Source organism: Eutrigla gurnardus, assembly GCF_963514095.1.
Source record: "Eutrigla gurnardus genome assembly, chromosome: 10".
Lineage (NCBI taxonomy): Eukaryota > Metazoa > Chordata > Actinopteri > Perciformes > Triglidae > Eutrigla > Eutrigla gurnardus.
Window position 1 is genome coordinate 19,192,221 of NC_139924.1, and position 25,606 is coordinate 19,217,826.

The 25,606-nt window shown below is 44.8% G+C and overlaps 1 protein-coding gene across 2 annotated transcripts; it reads left to right on the forward strand.

Moving 5' to 3' along the window:
- Positions 1-227: 227 nt before the first annotated feature.
- On the forward strand, positions 228-25,400 carry ssh2a (slingshot protein phosphatase 2a). Of its 2 annotated transcripts, XM_084020077.1 has the most exons (15): positions 228-435; positions 3,052-3,095; positions 15,500-15,612; positions 16,270-16,334; positions 16,581-16,702; positions 16,955-17,020; positions 17,185-17,250; positions 17,810-18,004; positions 20,224-20,317; positions 20,422-20,550; positions 20,749-20,795; positions 20,959-21,105; positions 21,207-21,407; positions 21,498-22,431; positions 23,125-25,400. In XM_084020077.1, the coding sequence occupies exons 1-15, from the start codon at positions 373-375 to the stop codon at positions 24,775-24,777; spliced, it is 3,939 nt and encodes a 1,312-aa protein (XP_083876203.1). In that variant the 5' UTR covers positions 228-372; the 3' UTR covers positions 24,778-25,400. The 2 variants fall into 2 exon arrangements, with proteins under 2 accessions (XP_083876203.1, XP_083876202.1); XM_084020076.1 differs by lacking the exons at positions 228-435; positions 3,052-3,095 and adding an exon at positions 9,254-9,705.
- The last annotated feature ends 206 nt before the right edge of the window (positions 25,401-25,606 follow it).

The following is a 25,606-nucleotide window of genomic DNA, read 5'->3' on the forward strand; positions in this document are numbered from 1 at the left end:
TGTCAAAATAAAAGCATTGAATTGACAAGGCGAATTATTGACTAATAAATGAATCCCCAAAAGAAAGGTGGATTCATAATTCCTATCCCGTGTAAATAATAAATCAAAGCTCAACCCTTTAACTGATTAATAATGTATTGTTTGGTTAATTCATCACATTCAGAATGCGTGGTTTATTTTGAAAAGGGTAAAGACCGGATGCGTTTAATGATTCGGTTGAGCTTGACATTAGAGGGGCAACTAAGCAACGACCAGAGAAATAACATCGGGAGAGCTCGGGGATACTGTACGTTTGCTCCTGCCCAAAATAATGTCTCGTATCCCAGAGCTTCGCTCTCCTAGGTGACCGAGGTCTGAGCAGTTGTAGCCGGGATGGCGCTGGTCACCGTCCAGCGGTCACCGACGCCGAGCACTACCTCCAGCCCCAGTGTGTCTGTAAGTATCCGTGAAGTGGTTTGACATTTTGTTTCAGTTCCGCTGCTCTGTCACGGCAAGATTACTGTTAGTTCCATTGATCACGGTACATGCATGGACGTGCATGTACATGGGTGGCTAACTTAAGTTAGCTGTTAGCATCATGCTGTAACCCAAAGGGAGCCTATCGCAGTCCTGCAGAGGGATGTGTGTGTGTGTGTGTGTGCGCGCGCGTGTGTGTGTGTGTGTGTGTGTGTGTGCGCGCGCGCGTGTGTGTGTGTGCATGTGCGTGTGTGTGTTTTCCAAGCTTTGCGCAAAGTCACTTGGCTCTGTTTCATTCTAAAGTTGTTGCTAACTGAGCTAGCTAATGTTAGCAGTTAGAGCTCCTTTGCTAACATATTTCCTCCCCAAATGTTCAAAAGAACCACCAGACGAACTAAACCGTCCTTCAGCTGCAGCTTGAGTTGTCAGTAAAAAGTAGCTGTCGTTTTTGTTTTATTCTACAATTCTGCATTTTGTGCCTGCGTCCAATTTGCCATTCGTGCCAGCATCACATTTCCAAATTGACAGCTATTGTCACTGGTTAGTGGAGTGACAGTGGATAGAGAGGAGCTGCCTGGAAAGCAGGTTAGTGTGGCAGGCCTGTCAGTCCCTGTTGGACGCAGTGGGACAGTCCTCTGTATCCCCTCAGACACTTTGAGGCTTTCCATGTCAGGCTTCAGGCTCTTGACCTAGACCAAGGGAGGGAGATGGTGTGGCTGCCGTAGATAAGACGCCATCACGCAGGAATACGATAACAGTGGTGTTAGCGAGTCTGTCAGGCTGAAGATCCTGACCTCTGGTGAACACAACAAGACAGGAGTTCAGCTCATCTAACCTCTTTTTCCCTGAGATTGACTGTGTTCCAGGTGTTACAGTGCAGTTTGATGGAGAATCGCATGGTATGGCCATGCAAATAGATGGAGAATGGATTAGGAAAACATCTTATAATATGTTTTAGAGCTGTGTCGCATTACAGTTTTTTTTTTACACTTTTGGACACATGTCCGTTAACACCATGAGCAGTCTGTGCCAGACCAAATAAAATAGCACACATTAATTATTGTTTACGCTGAATGTATCAATTCTGAGTCCCAGCAGTGAGGGTTTGTAGCTTGGAGGCAGTGAAAGCATCCAAGGCTGAGGTTACCAGCTGCTTGTCATGAGACCCATTCCTGATGGGAAGCAGCCATGTGAGCACTCTTGTGAGATGTCTGATGCTGAGGGGGAAATGGGGTTAGGAAAAGAGACAGCAGGACAGAGCAATGTATGGAGGAAATAGCTGGGAACGGGCTTCAAAAATAAAGATGAACAATCATGGGAGGCACAGCTGCAGTGTGAGATAGGCTTCTTTTCCCAGCATGCTGCTTCCGACACCTTTTATTGATGCTTTGGCCAATTTAACACAGGTTTTCATATTATTGACCCGTCAATTGATACAGCTAGCATTCAGCACAGTGGGGAATAGCCACCCTAGAGTGGTGGCGTAATCTGCCTAGCAGCGCACCAAATCCCCTCTTCTCATTGGCTATAAGACCACTCCCTACACATCTGTGTGGTGGCATGGTAACCATGGAGATCAGCCTGTACATTATATCCATGGCCATAAGACATGGCTGCGTTTACGACGGTATGTTGTTTTAATCACATATTAGAGGTATATAGCTGCTACATTTATCAATGTGTGAGTGCTTTGCAGTGGCGTAATCGTGTCTGGTATCACATTGCCTTTGAAATCTGCTGAGCTAGGCAGTTTGGTGTGTGTGCGCGTGTGCACGCAGGATGCATTTGAGTCAATGCATGGACTTAAATTTCTCCTGTGTCACCATATTTTGCCTTGAAGGCAGGCTGTGAGGCAGAGAGCATCATTCAGCCAGCTGCCTCTCCAGGCCTAATCACATCGGTGGAAGCGGACCGAGGAATAGATGAAAACCTCCTTCCCAAGCTCCTGCACCTCCTGACCTCTTCACCTAATCTTCCTCATCCATCATCATGCGTCGTCATTATTCATCAGCACCAGCATTAGGCGTCTTCATTATTGTTCATTGTCCTATGCCTGCACCTATCCCTGTGTGTGTGTGTGTGTTGGCCTGTGCAGTAGTCAGGATTGACAGATTGATGCCAAAGAGAAAGTTTTGTCAGGGATTACTGAAACGGGACGGAAAGGGCTGGGATTAAAATTGCTTGTGTGTGTGTGTGTGTGGCGTTGGTTGGTTGGTTGCAGTGGTGGGGGAGGATGATTGCATTTTGGAAAAAGAGAGACAGAGAGGGGAGGGTATGGACACTCAGTATGTTTCAGCCTTATCCCTGGTCCCTGCTCTGAGCCTCTATCAAGCTGGCCCTGCCATGTAACTGAAGTCACAGATGAAAGGGTTGACGTAGCCGCTTCAACCGCCAGCCAATTAAGCGTTCTTTAAATGCAAGGTTAATTGAGTCTGACTCAGCATGTGATGCAAATAGACTCCCAGGTCTCTTTGATCAAAGTGATACAGTGTGTCCTTCATGAAATGCTAGCTGCTGGCACAGGACTGATGTGAAGTGACACAGGTATTGAATATTCTTTTCCTTTTCTTCTCATTTCTGTCCGTCTCTCTCTAGGAGTCGGGCAGTGGTGAGGATGACCGTCGCTCCCAGCCCAGGAGGTGAGACCACTTCCTGTTTTGTCACACGCTTTCTCCAGTTTCCTGGAATTACTCTGGTCTTTCACACACTACCATTCAGTTGAGTCACTAGAAACAGTAAATTGAGAGTCAGGCCAGTAGAGGGAGCTGGCGCATCAGATTTGCAGTGTTTCTCTATTCACTGAACCACATTCTCTGTAACCGTCAATGGAATTGTTACATTGATTGATACATTGCAGCACAATGCTTCGTCTTAAACTACAAAAGGCAAACTTGTGTGTCAAAAAAAATAAGCCTGCTTATCTACATACTAATTCTCCATTAGTGAGAGTATTATCTATTAAAACTTTGTACATTTTCTATAGTTACCCAGTCCAATAAGCACCTTACTGCGACAGTTAATAATGTCCAAGAGAAAACACAAAATTAAAAAGCTATTATAGCCCTGTTAGGTAAAGGCAAATGCCTCAATAGAAAGAAATTCATATTTTTAATTTAGTAAGTAATTTATACATTTGTGTGTATTGTCAACCTGTCTCAATCAATCAACCATCGAGCTCACAATGGTTTTAAATAGATTTCTTTAGGAGTTTTTTGAACTGCAAACAATGTGTACTTGAGTACTTTTGTCAATATTTGGGCAGACCACTGATGTCATAGACTGGGGTTGATTTGCATGATTCCACCTGGTGGTTGTGGTGCGGTCAATGATTTGCTTTTCTGATGTGTATATGTGTCATCATAAAAGACAAGGACGTCACCACTGTTAATGTCTCTTTGTTACGATAACTCAGGTGGCTTTGTCATTGTACTGTTTTTAGGGCACGGCCCGCTGCATAATTTGAATGAAATGCAATGACACAGGACAAGCTGAGCACATATAGGCTTTATGTTTGTGTTTGTGTGAGCGTTTGACTTACTTTTAGCATTCAAGGCTCTTATCACTTTAATTGTTATCACGTATACCTCCATGGAGACAGTAGGACACAATCATTTATGTACATCAAAGTACATACAGCCTTTACATCTTTAATGGACTTTGCAAGGGTGGTTTGTGGACTAATTAAAGCTTTAAGTGCAACCTAAACAGTCAATAGATTTTTATGCCTAGTTGTGAGATATCATTAGGGTCATTCCGTGTCATTTCATCAAATCCCTCCCACCTGACCATCTCAGAATGTCCTGTAAAAATTCTAATTAAAAGACACACCTGTTAATAGGAACAATTCAAAATATTAGGTCTCTACTGTCAACAGATTTCTCATGAGAAATCATTGAATGAAGGGTAGTTTAGAAGGTTTTTGGCATCATACTCTGAAAAACCATTTTTAAACAATAATATCTAGAAAACTATCTCACCTGTGGCCTGACTCTGAAAACTGAACCAATGTTGTCTCGGATTTGAGCGTTGTTCCTACGAAGCAGAGTTTTATGTTGCCAGAAGGAGATTTAACTTCTATATTGCGTCATTTTCTTTTTCTTTGCTCTGGGGCTTTGGCTGTTGCCCAGGATCACACTCGGATTTCATTCACGTGTGTCTTGGACCCTGTCGCACTGCATGAGCCCAGCATGACCTTGCCTGGCAAAATCAGATGCATCTGAAAAAAGCTGGTCAGGTTTCCACTGGTTTAGAGCCGTTCGGAGGGTCAAAGTCTCCGGTCCTGAGCTCATACAGCAGAATAACATTGGGCTGGGTGACATGGCCAAAAAACATCTACTAATCTATTATTAATTTCATATCTCGGTAATGATATATCACAATACAGCATATTTTCTGGTAATTCAATAAATGGTCTTAATGACATCATATATTTTGTGTAAAAACATTTAGGGGTGGGTGGCAGCCATGTGCTTATGTCTATTATCTACACTATTGCATAGTAACAAGACATAAAAGTAGAGAAACATTTTATATCCCCTGCTGTTTAATGTGAACTTCCTGCATCACACCCAAAACTAGGCCAACTGCGTGTTGTGAAATCCTGCCGGCAACATATGGATAAACTGGTCTGAAGGCATTACTTCATGGTTATAGTGGTGATTATTGAATTGAATTAATAACTGAAGTTTGTGATTGCAGCTGGCCCATGATAAGCGTGGGGCCTCTTGTGGAGCGCTGGCAGTGCATGAAACCTGTAACAGAGTGGAACATGCTCAAAAAGATTTTATGCTATGTGTCACACATATATGAAAATTGAAACCCGGTGACATCACTCCTGCAAGGCTTTAACACACCCCAATAGTGCCAAGAAGGACATGTGCTTCCAATTTTCTGTTAGGTAATACAACAAAGCAGCAGCAGCTGCTGAAGTCATACCAACGGATGTGTGTACACACACACACACACACACACACACACGCATTGACATGCGGGGTGTAGCCAAGGGCCTTGCTGAGTGACCCCTCATATGTATTATATAAGAGCTGAGGTACAATTAACTCCCCACCCTACATATGGATTCAAGTAGCAGCATGGGCCAATATATTGTGTATGAGCCACTGAGACTGAGGAGACTGAGGGGAGCTCTGGCTTTTACAGTGCAGTAATGATTTCAGTCGGAGAGTCTTTGTCTTTTCTCTTTCAGTTATTCGGTATCTTTTCCTCTTATTCTCTCCTGGTCTCCGTCAGCGTCTCTTTCTGTCCTGCACCACACCAGGGGAGAATAAAGTTACTGCAGTGCTATAATGAATCTCTGCCACACACTGCTGCCTCAGGGCTGACACCGACTGTCAAGGACAATGTCAGAGAGAGGTTTTTTTTTTTTTTTACGAAACTTAACATTTGAAGTTTTTGTTCTTTTCTGATGTAATCTTTAAATGATTGGTTAAAAACAGTTGTGGCTGCAGAACAAAATAGGTGCTCCCTGACCTTCTTGTGATCTGCAGAGTTATCATGTGATGTGGAGGGGCAATCAAAGGTTTCATTGGGATAATAAAAAACCATCGCTTTATTACTTAAATGGCCATCAGAATCTATTTGGGTGGCAAGAGGAACCACTCTGTGAGGAATAACAAGAATCATTGCTTTAAAACGGCAGCCTAACCAAGTTATACATTGCGACTCTGATCTGAATAATTTCTGCATGGTGCAAGTCTCTGCACTGTAAAGCATGCATGTTATTGAGTCGTGCATCAGCTCTCATCTAGACGCACTCGAGCAGAGCACAAATTTAATGAGTCTGCAATTAGAAAACCAAGGAGGGCGAGGTGCAGTAGCGAACACCAAACAGAGGAAGGCCATCTTGTGTTCACTGTTTGAGCATTAGTGACTATGTTTCCAAACCTCTAAAAGAGAGCTATTGCATAGGGAACAACATTATACTTGCAGTATTTCATCCAACAAATGTGACATGGCTATCAACATTCAAATGGTAGCCAATGATAACCATCATTTTGTAGTATAATGTGACATTTCCACGATGAACACAAAAACAAGTTTATGTGCCAGATAGTTATTAATTCCAAAATTCACCACACTAACAAAATCACACAAAAAAGTCTTCCGTGAGGTACTTGACCCAGGATTTGACAGATTACATCTATAGGTTCTCAAACCCAATAACAGATTTTCAGCCAGTGCTTCTTTGCTGCAGCACAGTACATGTTTGGTTACCGTGCCCAGGTTACTGTTGCTCACAGGTCCGACTTTGTCCATCTTATCTGGCCCACAAGAGCGCTCCCTGTTTCTCCAAGGTTAAGTGCTCCTATCGCAACAGAGTGGGATAAGTAGTCGGCAAACATTTGAACTGAAGGCGTTGTAGCCCAGCTGCTCTTTGCTCTGCTTTGTTTACAGTCTTGACATTTATTTTTATGTTGTTGGTTTTAAGGGTTTGAGGCAAGGTGTTTTTAGCCGCCGCTATAACTCTATCACGCATCTTTACCTCCAGTGTGATGGGCATTATGAGGTGAAAGAGGGGTGATTTTAGGATATGTAGTTTAAATAATGCTGCAAGTCATATAGCTTTGTAATACAACAGTATGGTAATGGTAGTCCATCTCCAGCTCAGCATATGGTAAACAGCTGGCTTCTTGCACTGACAAGGAGGTAGCGGGATGATATAGTGTAGTACTGTAGAGCTCTCTCTCTCTCGTCTGTCACTTACTCTCTCTCACACATACACACACACACACACACACACACACACACACACTTTGAAATCTACACAACACCAGCACCTTTGACCCGTATGTTTCTGCCCATTCCCACTTGTCAACGGTCTCGGCTGAACACCACGGCAGACACTCATGTTACCAGCCAGCCCACATTCAAACGTTTGACAACACTAAACAAAACCACATGACAAGAACACATGAGCCGCTGTGTGTGCACGTGGATGTTGTGGTCATAGTGGCTGGTGGAGCTCAGGGCTGTCTTGTGATGCAAGAGTTCTTGATAGGAAGGTGAGAGTAAAGCAAGGGTGTTGTTGTGTTTGTTTTATATCTGATGTAATCGGGCATTAGCTGGGCAAAACACATGTGGAGTCTCAGTATGTAATGATAATATAAAAGAATAATAATTCAAGTACACCCTTTCAAAGATAAATTAGTGTTTAATTTTTAAGAATATGCAGCTATTTTTATTGGAAAGTGAAACAAATATTAAAATAGTATATTGAAAAAAAGCTACACAACCAAAATAATGAATAAGGTGACGTTCTTGTGCAAACAAACAACGGATAATGTCGAGGTCAGGGGAAAAGTTTGAGTTAGTTTCCATATATCATATGGCAAGTCAATGACGTAATTATTGTGAAAGGCCTGATTGTAAAGCATTGCTAATATGATTAGTTACATAGTTGATATTAATGGCCAGAGCTGACCTTATCAGACATTAGACATGCATAGATTATTTATGCTTTGCGCATGTAAACAGAACACAGTAATAAGCATCCATGCTCCTGCATTTGAATTTATTCTAAAGAGAAAACATTACGTTTTAGTCGCAAGAGGTTGATGTTTTTAATTCGTTTTACAGTTTTTGAAAATTTTTTAATTTTGACTCGGTTAGAGTTCTTCTATTTGTTACTACGCTTACAAAGCTTACAAAGCCCTGTACTATGGCCATTCTGTGATCAGAATGAAGTTCAGCTACAGTTCCCCCAAAGCTCAGGGGTGTTCATACACCTAAAAACACCAGCAAACTCTGCAGATTACAGTGAATAACAATGGGCTGGGAAATTTGTGAATTCTGAGCCAAAAGGTGCGTTGCATAACGGCATACTTAATAGTGCCCTATTTGTCAGTCAAAACCCTTTAATGGTAACTGCTCTGCTGGAAAACAGTCAAAAACTTAAAGCAGGCGTTCCATACCAAGCGTAGCTTCACTGTGTTGGAGGTCATTAGCCACAGATGGTTTCGTTTTGTTTGTAGGGTCTTGGCACAAACCCTCGTGAATATGTTGAGAGGTCTGTATGTTTTACAGTGTTTTTCAAAGTGTTGTCAGCTTACATAGCAGAATATAAAATGCCTAATGGGCAATAAACGAACCAAAACATTGTGTCCATGCAACAGCAAGCAGCATGTCGGTTGATGCTTGATGTCCTCGGACCACCTCAATCTGAAAGGTTGTTGCTTTCCTGACCAGACATTGCATATTACCGCTTTACCTAGATACTACAGGCATGTTAGTCATTTGTTCTTGGTCATTATGTAACTCAAGGTCTGAGTATTTGGGAGAAAAGGGCAGAGTGGAGACGAGTGAAGTCTCCTCATACCATTCTGGCTTAATTGACTCTATTTTATTAGTTTAATGAGGACATCCCCTATTGAATCTGTTGTACCAGGACACCGAATGAGCTGTTGCTAAAAGTAATAGCATATTATTAAGATGATTGAAACCTATTGTCTGACTCGCATCTTTATATAACCCATTATGAAAGGGTAAACAACCATGATGTACCAAGAGTGAACGCTGCTTTGAAAAACAAACGGGCAGTGCGTTATCTAATGAGCACACTCTCAGCAGCCAGACAGGAGGAACTACACAGGCTAATCAACTGCAGGATTAAATACCTGCGCACGGTTGCTCTGCTCCAGCAAATCCATGCAGAAGGATGTGGGCGGTGCTGGCTACTTGCCTGTTCGTCCCCATTGGCTCCCCGCTATTCCCCGAAACACATGTCTCCAGCTCCTCCCTCCCATGACTTTCCCACTGAGAGTTTGACCCAAGTCATATGTCTCAGTACTGTACGTGGTTGAGGATACTGTTGTGTTGTAGACGTATAGAAGTCGCTTCCACTGTATTGGGAAATGCTGGACGGCCAGGCGTCACTGTCGGGAGAAGGAACAAACCGTAACTCATTGCGACAGAAGCGAGATTTGGAAACTAGTACCTCTTTCGCGGAATAATTCGTCATTGTTGTGTATTGCGTTACGACCATCAACACCCAAGGGAGTTTTAGTCTGAGACGTCTCGCAATGACCGGGCACGTGACTGTGGGAAAGGAGTAGAAGTTCTCAGCGGACACCCTCCTTCCCTCCCCACCGGCGCGCTCACCTCCGGCATGACCCTCGGCGCGGTGTCCGTGTCCGACAGCTCGTCGGCGGTCAGCTTCTGCTCCTGCTGCGGGGCCAAGATGGTGCCCTACTTCAGCGACGACGCGGTGGTGTCAAAAAATAACATCAACCAGCTGTAAGTATTTTTTTTTTTTAAGTGGCAAGTTGTTGACATTATTATACATAACAACACACTAATTTATCAGGAGTTACAGTTATGCTGCCATAACGTGACTACACTGAAATGATTACAGCATGTATGTTATTTGTATTGTGGATAGTCAGTTTACGTTTGGACTAAATGATATTAATCCATTAAGTCCACGTAATTGGAGTTGGTAATGATGTGTCAACCCTTTTTAAATTGTAAAACTGTGAGTAAGCTGAGCATGTGTAAAAAGTTTTGCAACATCAGTGTTGCATGTATTTCCTGGTGACGTAGCAGCGTCTGACTCATCTCACTGCTCCTTCCTAAGACATAATGGCTCGCTGCATGTAGTTTGAATCATCATCCTACAGTTTCACAAGTCCAGGTTGGTGTGATAACCATACTTGGTATTACGTTGTAGTTGAGACCTTTTTTTGTTGAATGAAGCTTCTATAAACATTGAGTCAAAAATAACTTTAAATAAGCCAGAAGCAATCATGATAATATGTCCTTGTAACCTGCTAAATGGATATCCTTCAAATCCAAGTAATCAGAAAGCCCTTTGTTGACGGACCTAAATATATACACGTTTACAGGGATTGACTTTGCTGTGATGTGAGGGAGTTGCCATCGATGTATCTGTATAGTGATGTTATCTGTGATCTTCAGTGTCTGCAGACAAAGTGAGGTAAAGACCCCCTTTTTGCTGGTTAGATTTAAAAGGATTTAGTTGACTTACATGCGGCGAAGACGAGCTTGCCCTTAAGGACAGATCAAAGGCAAGCCTGTTGCAGTTTTCCCAAACTTTTGTGGAGCTGGCTGCAGCTCCATACGAGTAAGCTTTGCAAATTTGAGAAAGCAGAGACATTTCTGCAGCTGGATTAAAAGATGATGAAATTAACATTCTCCAATTTTCCACTAAATTGATACATTTTGTTCCAGTGTGTTTTGATGTTGTTGTGTAACATTTCCGTGCAGTCAGTAATTGCTTCAGCCCTGCGTGAGAATTGGCCTTCTGTGGCAGTTTTCAGGGAAGTTCAGCACGGCCTGTCTCTTGATCACGTCGTTTTTCAGCTGTTTTATGGTTGGCTGGTGAGGTTATTGAGTAAATTGAATATTGAGCCCTGCAGTCTTAAGGAAATAGTTGTTGTTGTTTTTTTGAGTGAGTTTGCATAATGAAGGTTTATGGGAAGATCTTACCGCAACACACACCGCACCCAAGCACGTGTGTCTGGTAAATGACAGCAGATGTGGGAAATCTTCTGACTTCCTGCTTTTGTTGGCCACGTCGCATGTTGCCTGTTGATTGTTTTTATCAGCACTTCTTTGTGTTGCTCAGGACGTCCCTCATGACAACGCAGGCGATTTCTGGCAACCTTAGCACCTAGAGCGTGTACATGTGCGTCGGCATGTTTAATGCTTGTGTACATATGTCTGTTTGTTTATAGTGGAAACGACTGTACGTGCCAGAATGTTAAGCCGGGGTTCGACTGAGTAATTACAAGCCTCGAGGCTGTGTATGTTAGGTTAAGTGTTACCTGTGGATAAATGCCGTCTAAAACACCATTGTTATACCACCAATTTTAGAAATGCCGGTAAACCCCTCTCTTCCGCTGTACTTGATCGTGATTGTGTTGCAACCGAAACGTGACAATTTGAAGTGTTTGAGTTAAGTGTTTGTGGGAATTCAGCAGCTGAACAGGGATATGGGCAGCAGGATATAGGTCTGTGTGTGTGCGTGTGTGTGCGTGTGTGTGTGTGTGTGTGTTATGTATCTTATGTATCTAAAATCAAATAGCCTGACCTACATAGCCTGGTTTAAGTTTAGATTAAAAAAAGACATGATTCCTGGAAGTAACATGTTATATGTTGAAATTCAACAATAGGAAACTGCACAACTGAAGTTAAAATGTAACGTGAATCTTCCTGAGAATAGCACCTCATGCCTGGGTACGGTGTGTTTAGTTCTCTAAGGTAGCTGACGTTTGGACCGTGACCAGACAATGGGTTTTGGGCAACATGTTGACTGGCATTTGTGCCAGTTGATCCAAGTCTATGTTTAGTATGACCTGGTATTCCTACCATTTTATCAGCTCTGACCCTCTTCTGCCGTGACTTCCAACTTCCCGTATCTACTTCGCCAAATGATGTGCTGTGGAAGTGTAATGAGTCTTGGAACTTATTTCTAGGGCAGAATTGCCATAACTGGACTGTGTAATGGTTGCGAGTGAGATGACGTGCAACGGAGGTTCCTGGCCAGAATGAATCGAGGATGTTACAGGGCTTTGGGCCTCTATTTCATGAAACCCCACGAACTTGACTTTCCTCTCTTCTCATCCATCTGTCACTATTTTCTGCTCGTGACACATTTTCCATGCACCTGTGGACATGAAGACACACGCACACCAGCTAACTCCCTGTCTTTCCCATGGGCTGTATCTGTCTGGTGTGAACTCATAAGGCCTTAGTGGGGCTCGGCCTCCATAGAGCCAGGGCCTATATTTATCCCACTCTCCTCCCGAGAGTGACTAATATGGCCACGGGCAGGAGGAGGGGGGTCAGTTATGTGCCCACTATGTGGAGGGGTCCTTACATAGTGATGATTGTGTCTGTGTCTGTTGCCCTAACAAGTACCTACAGCTCCACTTCTGCCCAAAGCCCGGGATGGCTGAATGCCAAAAGATGACCCACCCCACTCTGCCAAACACTCTGACTGGGTCATCTCTCTTTATCTACAACCTCTCACTGCCCATTCCTAATTCGCCTCATTTGTGAAGTCAAATTTAGTTGAGCCTGTTGCCCTTTTTTCAATTTCCCCCCGTTCATTATCCTTCTGTGTATATTTGTGGCTGTATTATTTAAGTTGTCAATGCTAGCGTCATGACAGTCATTGCTGCAGAGATTCACAGTCTAAAAAAGTGTTCATAAAATGTCAGAAATTAGTGAACACTGGGCTGCACGGTGGTGTAGTGGGTAGCACTCTCGCCTCACAGCAAGAGGGTCCTGGGTTCGATTCCCGGGTCGGCCCGGGTTCCTTCTGTGTGGAGTTTGCATGTTCTCCCTGTGTAAGCGTGGGTTCTCTCTGGGTTCTCCGGCTTCCTCCCACAGTCCAAAGACATGCAAGATGGGGATAGGTTAATTGATGACTCTAAATTGCCCGTAGGTGTGAATGTGAGTGTGAATGGTTGTCTGTCTCTACATGTCGGCCCTGCGATAGACTGGCGTCCTGTCCAGAGTGTACCCTGCCTTCGCCCAATGACAGCTGGGATTGGCTCCAGCCCCCCCGTGACCCTAAATACAGGATAAGCGGTAGAAAATGGATGGATGGATGAGTGAACACTGTGTTATATAATTTTCCCACAGCCCGGTTCAGTCCTTGTTTTGTTTTAATATATCCAGTTCATTATCAACCAACCAAGAATCCACCAAGTCCTCGCAGTGCAAGTGAGGCATTTTTCCTTAAAAATTACTTCAGTGGATTAATTGACCAATCGCTGCAGCTTTAGTGTGGAATCGGTGGTGGTGTGTATTTGTGTGCTTTAGCTATACCCTTTTCAGTGCACATGCAGCCTTCAGCGTTTAACCTCTGCAGAAGGATATCACTGCCCCCTCAAAGAGAAGCTGTACAGTAAGTCGGCCGTGCTCTTCTGAACGTAGTCTATCAATAGCAGACACTTTTAAAGGACTTTGAGTATTTTTAGAAACTGAAGTTGAAAGTCGTTCGCAGCCCCCCGCCTCCAACTGTCAGGCATAGTTTCCACTTTCTCAATGTGTCTGTGTGCAGAAGTATAAGTGCATGTTTGCGTGCATGCACGTGCATCGCCTTCCATGTGTGATTTTTCACGTGGAGGACAAGCGTTGTATTACAGACGACTTTGTACAGTAGCACTGATATACATGGTCTTTGCCAAGTGCAGAGCCCCCAATTTGTGTGTGTGTGTGTGTGTGAGGACAGTGAGACATGATACAGCTGGAATTAAGGAGAGTGGCAGAAAGGAAAAGTAGGGCCAAGTTGTGAGAAATGCAGAAAAAGTGGAAGTGACAGAGGGGAGAGTGAGAGGAAACAGCTGGGTCAAGGGTGGGAAGTAAGCTCAGCACAAAGCTGTGTTTTTTTTCTTCTCTGTCTCAGTTGTATGCGTCCCCATGTCCTCTACATCATTGATCTCAGCAAAATTCAGGAAGGACAGTAGGGTGGCTGGAAGGATGGAGAGATGAAGTTACACAGGAAAATAGCATGACAGGAAGCCTAAATGGCAGACGGCAGACAGTGTGAAACTGAATAACTGAGAACCTGATGAACTGTAGACGTGTGTACTTCTAGTCTGCTGCAAAGGGCAAGAGAGCTTATCCAACACTGTAGTTAACCATCAAATACATATCAACCAATTGTTTGCACAATTTGAAAGGATATTTGTGGCTTTGATGTCATCCCCTTCCTTGGATTGATCCTGGTGAGTCAGTTCCTCGTCTTAGTTTCTGGCCCCAGAGGCCATGAAACCGGCCTTATTCAACTTTGGGTTGGGCAAATATGTCAGTGTTTAGTAACATTTATACATCCACAGTATTTGTTGCATTTTATTCTAGATGACAAACTGCAGTTAGCTTATACTTTCATTGACATTAACTTAATTTGACCTCTTAAAAACACCTTCTAGCCATTGTCCTGTGTAGGATATTGAATGTGGAACAGCTGGGCATATTTACCCACATTAAAAGGGGTTTCTCTAGAAGTCTGTTACAATTTTAAGAGCCAGGTTCGACTTAAGATTGTGGCTGCACATGTTGTTCCTCGATGGGCTAGGTACTTGCCAGCTTGACTTGTTGGTCTCAATTTCGGCAAAACCTGCAGAGGCAAAACAACGGGTGTGTTTTTGTTAATGTGATGGATTCCTCCTGGGTCTGAAGGTGCTACTTCAATTCCTGATTGAACATGTCACGCTCATAGTTTTGTCTAGCAGTAGTGGTTTTTATGTGCTCCCTGTAGCCACTATTTAAATGTCGGAGCACTTTTCCCACGAGTGCTCAGCATCATTCAGGTTTTACTGGTCCCACGGCTGTCATTTGACATGGTCATAAGTGGCTGCAGGAGTAGATGTTCCATTGGAATCTAGGTGACTTAGGTTAGTGTGCCACTGTACATGCACACACACACACACTCAGTGTTTGGTATTCAGTTGAAACACTGACCTCAGTTTATTATGTGTCCTCCTCCTCAACGCAGTGACTTCAGTCACAGTTAATAAGATTAAGTGTTCCAGAGAGGAACAGAGCCCTGTTTGATACAACCTGCTTTGGTGTGTCGGCCAGCTCTTATCTCCGCTCGTTGTGGAGGAGGGGACTTGCTCCGTCTCCTCTCTCGGACCCGCGGTCTCCTCACAATCCCCCATCCCTCCCTCCCGACAGCTGCAAGTGTGAGTAAGTGCGTGCGTGTGATCCAGCAGTGTGAACGAGCAGAGAACATTGTGTTCCGAGTTCAAATTGGGGCTTGGATCTTGTTTTACTCGCAGTGGCCTGTTCAGCTCTGATTTAGTGCGCTTGTAGACAGAGAGGCCTGCTGAGTGAATCATTGTGAGATTCGTGACACTGACATAAGCCCATGACAACACTCTGTCTGTTCCATGTCCCCATCTTGGGCTCATTACGAGAGCAAGTGCAAGAAAGTGATAACAAATTACATAAGTTACTCGAAAGACCAAATATGATGAGACAACTTGGAAGGAGTCCCTGTGTTTGAGACTTCTATTCATGTCTTTTTTTTTTCTTCTTTCCTCTTCCCTTCCAGTATCAGTGAGAGTTTCCTCACCGTAAAAGGGGCAGCCCTATTCCTTCCCAGGGGAAACAGCCCCACGCCTAACTCTGTACCTCGCATCAGCCAGCGCAGGAACAAGCACACAGGTAAAGACATGCACACAGGTAAAGACATGCACACAGGAGTGACAGCTGCAGCTTCTCCCGCTGCTGACCCTCGGCCCCAGAAATGAACTCCACAGAAGGATTTGCCGTTGAAAAGCACAGTGTGTTTTCAAATGGACATTCCTCCATAGCATCATCAGTAACAGCTGGTGCTAACTTCACCGAAGCTGTTTCATAACAAGGCAGATGAGTTCACTGCTGCATGCCATGTGGTGACTGGATTCTTTGAAAAATATTTTACCAAAGAACCCACACTGAATATCTTGAGTTGTTTTTTGTTCAGACGATGAAAAACAAAAAAAAAAACATTTTGGAAACACGAAAAGTAGAATGTGCTGCTGTCTGGATTAAAGACAGCCTTTGTAGTTTGACCATTTGTGATGTGAAATGGGCTGATGACTATAAAAAGCATCAGAAACGTGTTAGAAATAACAGATGTGTTCCCTCAGATGTATTCAGATATCAGGTCGAATGTAGGGCTAAGTGAAAGAGACTCCAGTGTGAATGCACTGGAAACTTGCCACGGGGTAAACGATACATTATCCTAGGTGTTATGTCAACCTTTAAATGCTAAGAATGCCCAGTGTAGTCCACGTGGAACTGAAACTAAATGAGGATGTGGAAATCCTTTCTATCCAGGTGACCTCCAGAAACATCTTCAGACCATGTTCACTGTGCTGCGGCCGGAGGACACGATCCGACTGGTGAGTAACACACATGCACACCCACACAGGAGCAAGGAGATTATACTTCAGACACAGAGGCGGGTTTCAGTTCTTTTGTCAGGAAACATAAAGAACTGAAACTGGACATGGAAAGTCCTATTTGGACTAATGCAATGCTATGTCTCTAAGTCCCTGTAATATCTTTGATAAAAGGATGTTACAATTGCAATTTCTTGCGTTCAATTTCATGCATTCAAGCGATCTCCTGTCGTTCTTTTCTCACAGGCTGTGCGTCTGGAAAGCGCCTACCCTCAGGTAACCCGCTACATGGTGGTGGTCTCCACCAACGGAAGACAGGACACAGAGGAGAGCATCGTGCTCGGCATGGACTTTGTCTCCTCTGATAGGTCAGTACCTCAGCAACAGTAAACCACTCTAGCTTGTAGTACAATAACATGTGTTGAACCCCCCACACTTGTTACTCAGCATGTTACCCATATTATTGACTACTTAGTATGCTTTTGTCTCACGTCCTCAACTTGTTTCCTCTAATTGTTGTTTTTCTTTTTAATGGTTTCCCGGGCACATCCCTGCATTGTGTCAAACCGGTGTGTCTTGTTTTGTTGTGCTGTTATTTAAAGTGTTTATCTTCCTCCCAGCTGCTGTACGGTGGGTTTGGTTCTACCTCTGTGGAGTGACACCTTGATCCACTTGGATGGAGATGGGTAAGACATCTACCTGCTTCTGTTTTTACTGCTCCCTGGGGCAGCTGACTGACTGCTCTGATGACTCATGTTTAGTCATTTCATTGTAAGAAGATTTGTTGGTGTTGTAAGATGACTATACGATAATAAATCTAACCCTTATCTTACTCTCTCTGTCCTCACAGTGGTTTTAGTGTGTCGACGGTGAACATGGTTCATGTTTTCAAGCCAGTGTCAGTGCAGGCCATGTGGTAAACAACTTTTATTTTTCCTGCAAATTACATCTAAGTGAAGTTACACTCAACTTAAGGTTGCAGCCTTAAAAAGACTAACCCCCCTTTGACTTTGACCTGCAGCCTTTTATCTTTGTCACTCTTATCTTTCCTCTCTTCTTTTTCTCATTATCTCTCTGCCTTCCAGTCTCTTCATTACCTTTCCCTGTCTCACATGCCAGTGCTGCCTCTTCATTTCCGTGGCCGTCTTCATTTCCTCGTCCCTTTGTTACCTTGCTCTTCGCCTGACCTCCCTCTCTCTTGAATATCTCTGATAGTTTAATTTATCTGCAGTTATATCCATGTATTATGTCTTCATCGCTGCAATCGTTCTGTTCTTCTCTTCTCACCTGTGTTATTTCCCCACCTGTCTTATAATATTTCACCTAATTCCTCCCCTCCTTTTAACTTGCCTAATTTTTTTTTACTCTTAGTCATTTAATTTCATTCAATCCAAACTTCACTCTATAGTTGGGTTTGTCCCCTCCAGACAACGTCTCAACTGTGAATCCTCTTCCTTCTCACTGTCTGCCTTTAGGTCGGCCCTCCAGTCCCTCCACAAAGCGTGTGACGTAGCCCGCTGCCATAACTACTACCCGGGCAGCCTGTTCCTGACCTGGGTCAGCTACTACCAGAGCAGGGTCTCATCCAACCAGTTCTGCGTCAATGAGTGGAACGCCATGCAGGACGTCGAGTCGCACCGTGCCAATTCCCCCGTTCTCTTCACAGACCTGTAAGTAGAGACCGCACGAGCGCACACACATTACCCAAATCCACAGTTCACACGGATGGTGGGATATCTGGAATATGGTCTGGTTTGTGGGGCATTCCAGACATGGAGGGATTTTCACGTGTTTTCATCTTGTATGACATAGAGTTGCACAGCCCCCATTGATGTGTAGTGCAAAATTCCTATGGAGTGAGTACACTGCTGACAGGAATGTGTTGAATGGATATCCACAACAAACACTGCATTAATTCTACAAAAAGCAGAAACAATATTGAGTGAAATTTTAATAAAACTAACAAAATTGTTTGACTTATGTTAAAATACTTGAGTTAGACTACCACGGTTGTTTCTTAATACAGTGGAAACCACTTATAGTGATCATTCCAGTAATCGACTGCTCACACAGATCAAAGAGCTTGGGACGGATGCATGCCTTTGCACATTCAATCAAATTCAGTAAATTACAAAGCTGTCCATTTAATTAATTTGTATTAATATATACACATCTCAATTAGATGGTAATCTGCATGATAATTAAAGAAAACAAAACGGTTGTTATAATGATCCGCTAATAGTGATCACTTTGACCCACATAGACATGATCATGTAAGTGATTTCCACTGTAATTAGTACTTTGCATATAAAACTCTGACTAACTAAAAGTAAAAGGATAGTAGATAAAGCCACTACATGGTGATAGAAATGGGATGCACTCTCACATTAGCCGAGCCTAACCTCTTCTTACGCGCAGACAGAGTTGTCGAGAGATCCACAAGGATATTTAGAAAGTAGAGGGGTGACAGGCGGCTGGATTTATGTCTTGACTGACACCAGGGAAATTCCCCTCTCTGCTGGTTAGTCACGTGCCTCGCTACCTATTTGGAGCGCCTCTCATTCTCACACACACACACACACTTAAGAGTTTCTCCAGTGTCCAAAATAGCTGAGGCTTTAGATGGCTTGGTTTGGGGGGGAAAAAATGGAAACAAATAGGTAGACCAACAGAGGGACGGACAGAAGCAGGTGGTAGGCAGAGAGAAGGAGGCTAAAGATGGCAGTGTTAGGGGGGATTAAGGCAGATACTTTGCTGCTGCATGCACCTGATGCCCCTGGATGGAAAGGAGAGAAAAGAGGTCAGAATAGCAAATCAAGGTCCACTTGAAACTTGACAAACAAGAAACACCTTTATTTACTGTCTGCCTGGAGTACTTTACTCACTCTCTATTTGGAGGAAGTGTGTTTACACTCGAGTGCACTCATTCAAATTGGCACCAACACTTTATGATTGTCCCGCACAGGCTGCCAAAGCTACATGACCTGCCAATGTTTGTTGACATGACGGCTTATATTCCCGTGAAACTATTAGTTGGAAAGTTCGGCTAGCAGGAAGTGGTTTGATGTTGGCATGTTTTTCATACTTGATTAATGAATGGGGTTTACTCTGATTTCCTGTAGGTGGCCCCTCTGGCAGCGATTCGAGGAAGTGAGATAGAATTTCCATTTTCCAGTTACTCATTAGCTCATTATTACTGATTATTCCTTGTGTCGTCATATATGTGTACTTTTTTCTGTCCGTTTTGTCTGACTTTTGTGGGCAACTCCAGGCGTGTTATGAGGCTAAAGGTTTAGTGTTGTTGGTATATATGTCACCAGGTGTGCGTTCTCTTATCACTGTGGATCATTCTCTTGGGGTCAGTAAAAAGTGTTCAGCGTTGAGATAAACAAGCTGTCCGTTTCAGAATCTTCAACACAGGCCACACTGACTGTGACTTCTGATCCACACTGCTGTGTACTATTTCTGCGAGGATCCAGCTGGAAGCAAAACAAGAGACAATTAGAAAATCTCGGAGATAAACTGAGCTATTCCGAGAGCTAATTAGGCAACTTGTTGGTAGCATCGGTGTGACGTCAGGCTAAAAGCGTCCCCCAGCAGAGCGGTTGGAAACAGAGCCAGGCACAACAACAGGCTCACTCCACAAGGAGACTTTGTTGTGGACTGCCAATGGGCCACACTCTCAGATTTTGCTGTTCCCTCTTTCTGAGAATCAGACAAAGTGGCGATTCTCTTGTGGAACAAGTAATCTCATTGAGAATAACGTGAAATTTAATCAGCGAACAGAAGGAAAGTCATTGCTGTGACTGTGAAGGTGGTTCTTTCTGTTACTTTACTGTTGTTGTTGTTGGGTTTTTTTTCATGAAAGTCTTTGTGTTTGTATGTGCAGGCCCACAGAAAGGGAGCGCACAGAGCGGCTGATCAAGACTCGCCTCAGAGAGATCATGATGCAGAAAGACCTGGAGAATGTCACCTGCAAGGAGGTAAGAGGCACATCGATGAGTACGGCAACGTTTACAGTTCGGTTTGGCAGGGTGTGGCTTCACTAGTTAAGATTCTTAAGTGCCAATTTTGACCACGGTTCCAGATCCGAACAGAGCTGGAGATGCAGATGGTGTGTAACCTGAGGGAGTTCAAGGAGTTCATAGACAACGAGATGATAGTCATCCTGGGGCAGATGGACAGCCCCACGGAAATCTTCGAACATGTCTATCTGGTAAGACCCTATGGACCAGTTTGGTTTAGATAGATTTCACGTGATTTATCACATGGTTTATATTCAGTCAGCATTCGATTAACATTTAAGAGTGATTAAATGTGTAGATGTTTAGAATGAGTTCTGAGTCATTCTTATTTTGTTGTGCGTTAATATATTTGTATACACCTTGATCTTAACTAAACCTGTGCTTTCCAGGGCTCCGAGTGGAATGCCTCTAACTTGGATGAGTTGCAGAACAGCGGGTAAGAGATCTGCAAAGCTTCATACACTGGATTTACTCTACCTTTATGATACTGGCATCGTGATATTATCCAAGCATTCATCTGCTGTATATACGAGCTGAAGACCGGTGCATTGACTTTTAATGGTCAGCAAGTTAACCGGCTTGTTCCTTCTCTCTTGCAGCGTGCACTACATCCTGAACGTGACCAGGGAGATAGACAACTTCTTCCCGGGGATGTTTGAGTACCACAACATCCGAGTGTACGATGAAGAGGCCACCAATCTGCTGGAGTACTGGAACGAGACCTACAAGTTCATCACCAAAGCCAAGTAGGTTTAAACACACACAAGCTTGTTAAGCTCTCCTTTTCTCCTCCCCCCCTCAATTTTGTAATGCAACGCAACTGTTCTCTCGTCTCCGTCTCTCTCAGGAAAGCTGGTGCTAAGTGTCTGGTTCACTGTAAAATGGGAGTGAGTCGCTCTGCCTCCACAGTGATCGCCTACGCCATGAAGGAGTACGGCTGGGACCTGGACACTGCCTTTGACTACGTCAAGGAGAAACGGGCTGTCACCAAACCAAACCCTTCCTTCATGAAACAGCTGGAGGAGTATCAGGGAATCCTGCTGGCCAGGTGAGCTTTCACGCAGAAGCATCTGTAGGACATGCATGTTCTTTATGGAGCATTTTGGTGTTAAAAAAACTTGTTTCTTTGCTTCCACAGCAAACAAAGGCATAATAAGCTATGGCGCTCCCACTCTGAAAGTGACCTTTCAGATCGTCCCGACTCCACGTGTAAACCTTCGTCTCTGGGACGCTCCGACTCTCACAACAACAACACTTCCTCCCCCTCCTTACATCACTTCCTGGGCGTGGCTGTGCTGCAAGTGCTCGGCGTCGAACGCGAAGAGTCTGCCAAATCGATCGCCGCACACAACTCCGACTCACGCACGGACTCCAACGGTGTTTGTGACTCATCGGGTGAGGATGAGGTCAGGTCAGACTGTGGAGACCCCCCCCTCCTGCTTCCCCTCCCGAGAGCGCGAGCAGCCACTGTAGTCCCGGAGGAGAGACTGGACAATTCAGCTGTGGCTGTCGCTGTGCCTGTTGCTTTACCCCACCCTCCACCATCACTCCACATCTTACCCCCTACTCCTGAACTTCAGCGTGCTCACCAGGGTCCACCCACACATCTGCCCGTTTCAGTGCCCAAACACAAACCGATGGAACTGTCCCTCAATCTGCCTGAGCAAAGCAGCTCAGAAGAAATCTCTCCTCTCACTCTGGGATCGACTGACTCTGACATTGTAGACCACTCGTTATCAGATTGTGACAAACACAGCCCAGGCAGCCCTGCCGACATCACTTCCCTCCCCCTGGTTCTCCCACTTGCTGCCAGTGATGACAATAATAACCCCAGCGAGTTACAGATAGGCACAGCCTTTGACGGCCGCGGCGAGGCCGATGGGTCGTCCAACCACAGCGGAGACAGCATCGACTTCTTCAGCGCAAGGGAAAAGTTTCTGGGCCTGGCCCTAGATGGCAGGTCCCGGACACTTTCTGAGCAGGCACAACAAAGGTCACCTCCGCCATCTGAGGAAAACGAAGAAGCTGAGACTAAGGAGGAGGAGGAGGAGCCAGGATATGGGACGAGTCAGGTACAGGATCATTCATCTTCATTACTTTATTAACACATCGTCTTGTATACATATTGTATAACGTGCATCATGCAGAAGGTCCTCATTATGTGAGACAAAAGTCGCACCAGTCATCCAGTTGTCACCGCAGCATCATACTTTGTGTTCATATTCTGGACTGCATGTAAAATTCAAGAGGGCTGCAAAAAAGAGTTTAGTGAGGGAAAGCTTTTCTTTTGCATTATGGTATTATTTTGCCAAAATGCACGGTTGCATATAGGAATACAGTTCTACCAACACTCAATTGAGTGTGCTACTTATTTGAAGTTAATTCGTTGACAACCCCTGCTCTAATAACTGCAACGCTTGGTTTAGTGTGAATGCAGCCTAAGGACTCCAAGGTAGCAAATGAACTGAGCCAGTAACACAGATTCCACACCAAATCTGAATAGAGCATGATGACACCTGCTGGAAGATGAGAGAATAGTGCATATAATATAGATAGATGTCACTTATTTGCTTATTTTCTATCATGCTATGCAAACAGTGATTTTTTTTTATGTATCATTTTAAAAGGAACACAAATATTTATAATAAATGTTACAAATACACACACACACACACACACTACTTAAATAAAACAGGACTATGACTAAAATGATCTGCATATATTTATCTTTTTATATTTATCTCGCCCTTTCTTTCTTCTCTCAGGTGTCTCCACAGTCGGACGACAGCATTGACAATGCCAGCCCTGACCGAACTCAGCATGACAACGGAGTATCAGTCCGCCATATTGTCACGGAGATTGAAGCCATAACCCACCCTGCCTCCTGCCTTCCAACCTCCTCTTCGTTGCTCCCTCCACCCTCCCACAGCCCTCAGCTCATCCGACCGGAGCATCAGATGGACGCGGAGACGTCTGAAGTCCTGCACGCCTCCCCGTCTCCGCCTTCCCACCCGCAGTCTCCCTCCATGCTGCCGTGCGATTGGCCCGCAGGCTCGGTGCGGCGGGCCACCAAGCAGCTGGAGCAGAAGCTAAGGCAGGAAATGGAGATGGCTGCGTCTCAGCGGTCGCCGGTGCATTCCCCCAGTGCCGAACATCCTCCTAGCAGACTGCCTCTGTGTCCCCTGAGCACTGAACATCCTCCGCTTTGCTTCCCTCAGGACTGCACAGAACAAAGGACCACTCAGGGAGAGATCGCAGCTGTATCTGCTGAGTCCAAAGATGAAGAAAAACACACAAGGTCACAAACAGAGCTCAGCTCCTTAGGCATGGACAACCTGCCAGACCCTTCATGCTCCCCCGACTCAAATATCAGCCAAGCCTCGGGTGCTATACCTATCATTGTGTCCACGTCCATAGATAGCCATATGCTGACGTCCTCACTGGCCTCTACCAGTGAGTTGGAAGAATCATCTCAAGATCCCTCAGGCCAGTCCCAAAGACACAGCCAGCTCCACAGCCAAATCCAGGAGCAACAGACCCAGCCCCAGGCCGGTTCAAACCAAATGACTCTGGATGGGGTGACAGTGCAGGAGTCAGACACCGATAAGAGGCTGGAACCCGGTTCGCAGGGCAGGCGAGGGGGCTGTAGCCCGGGGTGTGACGCAGAGAGCAGGCTGGCGCGTGGCAGCCAGGAGCTGGAGAGGATTCAGCAGACACTGAGAGAGCTGCAGGCTTTCCTCCACGAGGGTATCAGCCTGGAGACAACCGACCGCCACGGCCTGGATCTGGGGCAGCCTCAGGGGCCCAGAGATGTTATGAGCACAGAGCCTGAACCTTGTGAAGGGGCGAGCGCTGAACAGACCCCTCAAGGCCTGCAAGTGAGGCAGCTGCTCCGAAAGAGACAAGAGGGGGAGAGTTTCCTGGAGCCGATAGTGTGGCACAGAGCCATGGAGCTCGAGGCTCGTATCCGCCAGGCGGGTCTCACCCCCCCTTCTCTCATGAAGAGGTCGGCCTCCTTGGCTAAACTGGACTGCCTGGAATTGTCAGCAAACGACCTCAGCGACTTGGACCTGAGGACACACACCAGGACGTCATCGTCACATTCCCACGACTCTTTCTCTACGGCCGCATCTCACGCCGACGACACCTGGAAGAAGCAGAAAGTGTTGGCTCGAAGCACTGTTGGAAAGACGGGTTTGTCTCACGATGAGTCGTCCTCGTCGCCGTCCCTCTGCTTTTCCCCCTCTGCCCCTCATCGTTGTCCAAAAGACGACACGGGTGAGAGGGAGATGTCAGACGGCAGTGGCACAGTCGCGCCGACGCGTCAGCAAGGGAGGGGACACTCATCGAGGCGCACTCGCAAAGGCTCTGCTGAGAAAAAGCAGCGAGCTGTCACTGTGCTATACAACACCATGTAACCTCAGTGCAATGGACTGGAACAGATGTGTCCGGAGCTGTGCAGATGTGTGGGAGAGGACACGTATATGTATGAATCGATGTGTAGCAGGTAAACTGGAGACCCTGTGTAACCTCCGTATGTTTTAGCGCGTAAGAATTGAATGAAGTATGACATATGTTTGCATGTAAACCACTGGATGTGTTGTTTCAACTGGAGTTCGGGTTTGTATGTACGGTAATGAAATATGAATGTCCAACCTAAGACTGAACCAGTGCATAGTACATGCACTCCCTTATGTCTGTCTCCCTTTTCCTTTTTTAAAGAAGCCTTCCTTTCCCGTGTTTGACCCTCACCGCCTGTTCAGAGTTTCTACAACTACGAGAGGGCCTTTTTCTCCAAACATGCACTTTACTGTTTTTCAATGATTTTCCTTTATTTTAACTTTTTTTCTTTCTTACCCCGGGGAAGATTGTTTTGCACTGAGCTCAGTCGACTTGTCTCTGTATGCGTCTTTTTGATTTCAAAGTGGACAGACGTGTCTTTATTCAGATTTTAAATTGAACCAGGACAAAGCTGATATCTTATTTTGTTTTTTTTAATTCAATGCTTTAACAGTAAATAAATATGGTGAGTTGGTTTTGACTGCTGTTGATTTTATTTGCGTTCAGATGTGGTTCATCGCACACACTTGAGAGAAAAAGATGAGTTGACTATGAGCTCCTGATCCTGACATTTTACCAAATGTATCGGTGACTTCACTGCCACCTGTGGGCCAGGTGGAGAACTACAGTTTTAAACCTGTCCTTCAGCACATAAGGAGTGAAAGAAGGTCACATGTGGAGAAAGTG

Excerpts from the sequence above, each read along its gene's own strand:
- ssh2a (XM_084020076.1), top strand. The coding sequence starts at position 9,578 with ATGACCCTCGGCGCGGTGTCCGTGTCCGACAGCTCGTCGGCGGTCAGC. Across the intron at positions 20,551-20,748 it reads TCTTCGAACATGTCTATCTG|GGCTCCGAGTGGAATGCCTC; the intron begins GTAAGACCCTAT and ends TGTGCTTTCCAG. Across the intron at positions 21,106-21,206 it reads AAGTTCATCACCAAAGCCAA|GAAAGCTGGTGCTAAGTGTC; the intron begins GTAGGTTTAAAC and ends CGTCTCTCTCAG.